General features: G+C 31.2%; 1 protein-coding gene across 1 annotated transcript; it reads left to right on the top strand.

Moving 5' to 3' along the window:
• The first annotated feature begins 2,083 nt into the window (after positions 1-2,083).
• LOC125876919 (uncharacterized) lies at positions 2,084-5,325 on the top strand. The gene is made up of 3 exons (XM_049558208.1): positions 2,084-2,289; positions 3,743-3,940; positions 4,858-5,325. Exons 2-3 carry the CDS (start codon positions 3,759-3,761, stop codon positions 5,042-5,044), a joined length of 369 nt encoding a protein of 122 aa, XP_049414165.1. The 5' UTR covers positions 2,084-2,289; positions 3,743-3,758; the 3' UTR covers positions 5,045-5,325.
• Positions 5,326-7,913: the final 2,588 nt, after the last annotated feature.

Here is a 7,913-nt window from a genome sequence, read left to right on the forward strand (position 1 = left end):
TCTTCTAGTTCTTCTAATTGTAATTTTTCTTTAAATCTATTTATCTCATTTGCTAATCTTGTTTTTTGTTCTTTTTCTTTTTGTTTAATTTCATACATTTCTTTCAAATTGCCAGCTCTTTTTTTAGTTCTATTATTTTAGTATTTTTTTACTTCTTCTAATTGTTGTACTTCCTTTTTTGATTGTTGTTTTATTTTTTCAATTTCCGTTTTTCTATCTATTTCTTCATTTTCTTTTGTTATTCTTATCATAGCAGTTAAACTATCTTCTAATTTTACTGTTTCTTTTTCTAACATTAAACTTAGATTGTCACCTATTTTCTTATATATTCTTCCTAGATTAGAAAATATTATCTTTATTTTTAGCCCGTCATAGTTTTCATATGTTTTTTCATCTATTGCGTATTCTTCTTTATTCATTTATAAATTGTGTTGTAGTTTATATTCTAAGTTTTCTATTTGTATTTGTAGATATAAAATAGTTTTTCTCTGTGCTACTATAGATTTTTTACAAATTCATGCAAATAAATTATTGTTAAGTCTATTTTGCCTATGTCTCAATTCTTGTCTTTTTGCTATAATTATTTCAGTAAGTTTTTGTCTATATTCGTTATTCTCGTTATTCATTGTATCTTTAAATATTGAATATATTTATATTCTATTTTAGATATATTATCTATTAATTGATCTAATTTATTGTTATCGGTTTTTGTGATATTGAGTTGTTTATATTCTGGATATAATTTGTTTAATTTTCTTCTTATTTTTCTTATTTTTCTACTAATATATTTCTTTTTATCCATAGCTCTGATACCATTTTTCGGGGCAGAATTCGTCATGCTTTTAGGTATAGAAGACTTTATCATAATATTCTTTTTTCAAGGGTATTAATCTGATTATTTCTTTTATATTTTCTAGAATATATTATATATATTGTATATCTTGGGTTCTTTGACGTATTTCTATATTCTCTTTTATTAGGTCTCCTAATAAGGTTATAGTTTCAATAGTTGCTTGCCAATATTTGAGGTATTCGTAGTTTATCATTAGTCTGAGTATTCTAATTCTAGATCGCTAATATCAGTTCGTTCTAGGTCTATATTTATTTCATCTATTTCATACCAGGTTTGGGTCGCTAGTTCTAATTCTTCAAAGTTAAATATTTTATCCCATATTATTCTTCTTAATTCAATTATTTCTATATCTTTTAGAATATATAAAATCAATATTTCATAAGTTAATATCATTTTATCATGTTAGGTAAGTAGCAATATTGATGTTCCGTTGTTCAATCAATAATTTCCTCATATCATATGCACAATAAATATTATTCATATTAGATTACTATAAACTAGATTATTTTCAACCATGCTTTCTCGTCACTACTAACACCGTACTTTCAAAGGTACTTTCTTCCTAAACAGCGGCTCAACTTTGTTTACTCCCCTCACGACTTTCCTTGCCTACGGTTTCAATCTTAGGATGACATAGTTCTGAAACTTTTTCCTTTTTTTTTTCCATGTTAGCAAACTAGAAACATGCTTCAAATAATTTTAGTATATAATAACTAATATAAACTTATTATATCATGCTATGATATTCAGGAATCAATAGATTTAGCTGCGCATAATCATAAATAGATATACATGTTTTTCTATGAGTGTAATTTCTGTTGTGTTTTGATCCATATCTTAGATTGGAAACTTGATATTTTATTGAAATATTTTTGTTTACAAGAGGCCTGCTTTCCGTCGAGAAAGTGTCTTACCTTAGATGTGTCTAATGACTCTCTATTTATACAAGTAGAGATGTTTCTATACTTTACATCTGTCCTATACTATTTTTACATTGAAAAATCACAACCCTTTGAAAAAAGTCACAACTTATCGGAAGTCACAACTCATTAAAAAAATCACAACCTAAATTAGGAATATTATAGTAATTTAACATTCAAATTAGGAGTTCATGCTTTTAAGGTAATATAGATATTCAAATAGTTGTGGGGTCAATTTTGCTCCTTCTAGCTTAAGAAAAGGAAAAAAGAGAGAGAGAAGGGGGAAAGAGAAGTAAAGCAAAACCCAGGGTAGCTGTAATGATTATTTGGTAATTTTTGTGGTGCAAAACAATAAAAATGTTAAGTGTAGCTGAAAGGTCATTGTGACATATGCAAAAGTTTCGGGATTTAGCAGAAGTCTCTCCTCAAAAACCCAAGGGGCGCAGCCATCGGCGAGAGAAATAAAACCTCGCCTGTCATCTTTCCTTGCACATCAATCCGTAGGCAGACCTAAAGGTGCATGCAATTTTCAGCTCATTCTCTATTCTTTTATATTCTGATTCGATCTCATTAGTTCCATACATTTTTACTATCAGTTATTTAGTCGGCAATCTTATTTCTCCCCCGATCTCGTTCCATAATATTTGTTGATAAGCATATCGTGTACTGGTAAGTATGCGTCAACGAGATTCAACTTTTTTAGGGGGATTTTCTTGTTATGATTTGGTGGTGTGTGATGAGGGTTTTTGTTTCTGATGGTTGCTTCGTTTGACTCAGCAATGGATGATGGTTCTTTCTCTGATTTGTGATCTTGGTTTGTCTCTGCCTAGTCTGATCTGTGGAATGGAACAGTAACTATCGAAGCAGCCGTTTTATTTTACTTTTGGGTGTTTGAGGGAAATTGCTTGTTGATTCTTCTTTGTTGTACATTTGAATAGAAATGATTATGTTTTGTAGCTTAATGAAAATGGTAATTGGTAGATCGAGTAGTTTTAATTATTTATGGGTTTCTGGTTGATTGGTGTTGGACAGTATCGAAAGAAGAAAATTTATTTTGGGGTTTTGGTCACACTCCACACAAATATGAGTTCCCTATTTTATACAGCATAACTAGAGGGAGATTAGTTTCTAGCCCAATGTAGAAGTAGTACTGTCTTGAACAAAGATTTCATCACAGGGATTTTGGGTTTATTAGAGTCTTAAGAGACATGCAACGCACCTTAAGAAAAAAGGGATGAACTGATTTGGAAAAAGGATAAGAAGGGGAAGTTCACAGTCAAATCTTTGTATGACTTATGAGTCACTTTTGGAGGAAGAAGGGCCTAAATCCCCACCCATGGCCATTTAAGCATATTTGGAAATGTTTAGCCCTACCAGAGTTGCCGCTTTTGTATGGATTCTAGCTCACAATGCTTGCCTGACATGAGATAGATTGAAGAAAATAGGTTTTAGCTCTGCCTGTTCTATCTCAGGCAATAGATGTTATCTCTGTGAAAAAGATGAAGAAACAGCTAACCTTCTCTTCCTGCAATGCACTGTCACAACACAATTATGGGGGATTAATTTTCAACATAATACCTGCTCTGGACAATGCCAAGAACAACGGAGGAGCTGCTCAATTTTTTGTCAGTGAGAAGAAGGAACAATGATCTGCTAAAGATTATTCTGACAGTCCCAGCATGCATTTTTGTGGAGCATATGTGGAAAGAAAGAAACAAGAGATGCTTTGAAGGAATCCATAGTTCTGTTAGGAAGTCAAACATATCCTCAAACTTTAGTGTTGACTTTTGCTGATGAAAATATACTTTACCTTTTCAACCTAAAAAATGTTAAGCTTAGGAAATGTTGTATAATTTTTTGTTGTTGCTCTCGAATTTGGCAGAAAAAAATGAATAGTATGTTTCTTCTCTAATTAACTGGTCATATTTTTTAGATGTTTAATTTTGACGTCCTCTATTTCTGTATCTAGGAATTTTGGGGAATTGATGGCGTCAAAGATTCAACAACTGCAATCTCAGGCATGCCAAACTTCAAAATTTGTTGCCAAGCATGGTACTGCCTACTACAAACAGTTGCTAGAGCAGAACAAGCAGTACATTGTGGAGCCACCCACTGTTGAAAAGTGCAACGAGTTGTCCAAGCAGTTACTCTACACTCGCCTTGCAAGGTTATATTCTCTCCCACTTAATTTTGTGCCATGTTTTTGTAATTAGCTGGGATGAAGGTACTTGGATTTGTTGGTTTAATTTTCACATGAAAACCAGTACCAGTGATTTGGTTTCTAGTCTAATGGGGATTTTAGCTTTGACCCTTCCTCACATGAATTAGGTGCGCACAATGCAATTTTTGGTGTCTTCCAAATCACTGCTGGCTTATAAATTTGTTATTGTATGCTACATAAATGTCTAAGTGAAGGGACATGGGTAGTGGATCCATATAGCCAACCTAACTAGCTTGGATTGTGCTGTAGTTGCTGCTGTGTGCTATACAGAAATACAGAGTCTTTGCTCAAAAATTAAATAGGTATAGTCCTGAACTTAGGATTGTTTGTCATTAGTCGAGATATCGAAGTGCAAAAGTTTTGTTCATTATATTGTCATCAAAAAAAGTTTTGTTCATTATAGTGGCAGTGTAATTTTTTATACAAGAATAGTGGAAAGATAAAGCTGGTGCTGTTATTAATTCTCTTAATGTGAAACAACTAGGTGGATTGTTTTCCTTCCATACTATGTATTTGAATCTTGCTCTATCTGACATGTTAACTCACGTGCAATGCAAATCCCTGTTATTTGTGCCTTACCATACGATCAAATAGACAGAGCAAAGTTATATGGTGTTATATTCGGCTTTACGCTTCAAATCCAACCACTGTACGAGATTTTGAATGTTTTCTTTTAGTAGATATGATTGAATTTACATGTTTGCTGCATAATGTGCTATATCTAATATTTCTGTTTGAATCCTCAAATAGCAAGCAGCATATGAGCAAAGTAGTGTGCATATTTAAATGACACAAATGTTTACAATAACCAACTGGAAACATTGTGCATGATCGTTTCTTAAAGTTCTTTTTGTGTGTGACAGCATTCCTGGCCGTTATGAGGCATTTTGGAAGGAGCTTGATTCTGTGAAGCAAATGTGGAAGAATAGAAAGGAGTTGAAGGTTGAAGATGCTGGAATTGCAACGTTGTTTGGTTTGGAGTGTTTTGCATGGTATTGTGCTGGTGAGATAATAGGAAGAGGGTTTACATTCACTGGTTACTATCCTTGAAATATCAATCCTTATGAAAATTTACCAGTTGTAAGGGCTCTCCGTCTTTAAATGGTGATCTGAGTGACATGAAATCCGTACAAGATTTTGTTTCTGAAGCTGCAATGTCAGTTTTTACATTATGCCGCAAATAATCTGCCCACTCCGTCTTCCTTGGCTTAACTTGAAAACTTTGTAATAGTGAATTTAAATTTGCTCAAAGTATACTGCTACATGTGACAGTATTTGTTCTTATTAATTAGTTGGCTTCTATTTGGAAGGTTGACTAGCTCATGTTTTGCTTATCCATGTGGAAGTTGGTATTTACAGCACAGATTATTGGTCGGAATTGAAGTTGAGATGTGAGATGTGAACTCACTTCTCTTTGCTTATATATAATTCTATCTTGTACAATTTTTACTCTCTACGGAATAAGTCTAGCCGATTAAACGATTGTCTACAATAAATAAGAATATAGTCTATGTTGTAAAATAAAGAATTGGATGTACATGTAAATGGGGTCCACTCATCTTGGAGGCCAAGTAGATTACTGTATCAAGTATACTACTCCAAGTTTGAATGATTATAAAATCTTCTATTCTATATGAAATAAAGAGATACAAGATAGAGGCAAAAACATAATTACTACTCTTTCTTTCTTTTCTTTGTTGTTTTGGTTTGATATTTTCCTTTTATTTATAACACGTCATCAGCATGAAGTCCTAACCACATTTGTTCTCTTACTCCAAATATTTTATTTATTAATTTCTTCAGTAAGAAAAAAAAGATATCATCATTGAGTAGTTTATAAATTTATTGATCTAGGTGATTAAAAGTAATATGTTTGATATAATCTCATATTGATTACATTCTCTTATATTCTTCACTAAAATTCATTTGTTTTTGATTTTTTTTTTGGATAAATCTATAGTTACTTCTAATCGGCTATTTTCTAAAGGTGAGATGAAATTATTGGACTAATTGAACCATTGCTAGTAAGTTCTTTAACATGATTCTTGAAGTTGAAAAGGTCAATAATATATAATATGAATTTTAAGAATTTAGTCAGGTTGTTGTGTTGTTTCTTGTTCTTGTGATAATAGAGTACGATTCTTGAAGATCTTCATATTGCAATGTGCCACCATGAATAATTTATTGTGGCTTTTAGATATTTATACAAACACATTTTGTAAGATGAGAGTCAAGGTAAGTCAAATCTGAATTTGATTTTCGCTATGAAGTTACTTTCTTTAAAACCACATAAAGGATTTAGTTTTTATCATCAATATATTTATATTGTCGAAAATTAATAGATGTCTCACATAAGATTCATATAAATTGGTGGAAATACTTCTTAATTTACAAAAAGAATGGTATTATTGTTCTGAAAAAATATCCAGTAAACCAATAATTATTTTTTTATGAATATTGTGTAGCATCTGCACCCTCTAAAAAGGCATTTTGGGACTTCACAAATATGATATTCTATATTAAAGCTTTTTCTCTTATAAATTGATTTACGCCTCATGGGCAAAAGTCTGATTGACGGATTATGATTCCCATTTCCTTTTCTATTCCCTCTTCTTGAACTTTTCAGAAGCCTACGAGAGACATCTACTTCAATAGGAAGAGTATCTTGAAATTCCTCAGAAATATCTGATTCTATTATGATACCTTCTAAATCAATATCCTTTCATTCTAAGAGATTGTGTGATTCAATATCATGTAATACTATGTTAGGAGAAAAAACACATGAGTTCTATTAACAACTTCATCTATTTGAACTGGCTTGGGAACGACCATGACTAGGGGTGTTCACGGGTCGGTTTGGCTCGATTATTGATCAAAATCAAAACGAAACCAATTTAATTGGTTTTTGAATTATCAAAACCAAATCAAACCAAATATAATATATATTTATTGGTTTGATTGTTATCAATTTTGTTTCGGTTTGATTCGGTTATTAACCATACACAATTTCTTTTTTTAAAAAAAAAGATTCATTCAAAAGAGAGAAAAAAGACAATAATTCATTCAAAACAAAAAATAGTTAGAACGACTAACATTTCATAACTTTCAATCACTGAATTTACTGTGAATAAAACTTCAAAATTCACCATTTTAGCCTGGAAGGAAGAGACATTGACATTCTTAGTCCCACAAAAAATTATCAGACACTTATATACATGAAACCAATAGATGTATGTTCTCGTTTTGGACGTTTTTGCTTTCATAAAAATTATAAATAAATTTTGATGAAAACATATAATATAAGATATTTAAAATTGTTTATATAAATAATACATTATGCATGTATAATAATAAAATATATGTATATAATTTATCGCTTCGATTCAATTATTTCTTTATTTTTTTTTAACAAAATCAAAACCAAACCAAATATTATCAATTTCAAAAATCTAAAATCAAATCAAACCAAAGCTGAAATAAAATTGATTTATTCAATCGGGTTGGTTCAATTTTTTGGTTTGGATTAATTTTTATCCAAACCATGAACACCCCTAATGATTATGATAAACAAAAAAGGAAATTGATCACTTGTTCAACATATGTGGAAAAACTATAAATGTGCTATATCTCCAAACTAGTATAAATATACATTCTTGTTAAGTTTATTTTCACTCACAAATATAAAATATTTCCCCTCTCACACTAAAACGATTTCTTGTTGAATTGAGTTTTGATATCCCCCCCCCTCCCCCCCTCCCCCTTTTTAGAGTGAGAGAGGGGAAATATTTTATATTTATGAGTGAAAATAAGCTTAACAAGAGTGGTTATTTAATGCTACATCTAAGAGCTTATTCTTCATGAAAATATATGCGTCTTCTTGCTGCGGATTCGTGAAAAGAGCTAAGATCCTATTCTAGTT

The sequence above is a fragment of the Solanum stenotomum genome, chromosome 9 (genome assembly GCF_019186545.1).
Source record: "Solanum stenotomum isolate F172 chromosome 9, ASM1918654v1, whole genome shotgun sequence".
NCBI lineage: Eukaryota > Viridiplantae > Streptophyta > Magnoliopsida > Solanales > Solanaceae > Solanum > Solanum stenotomum.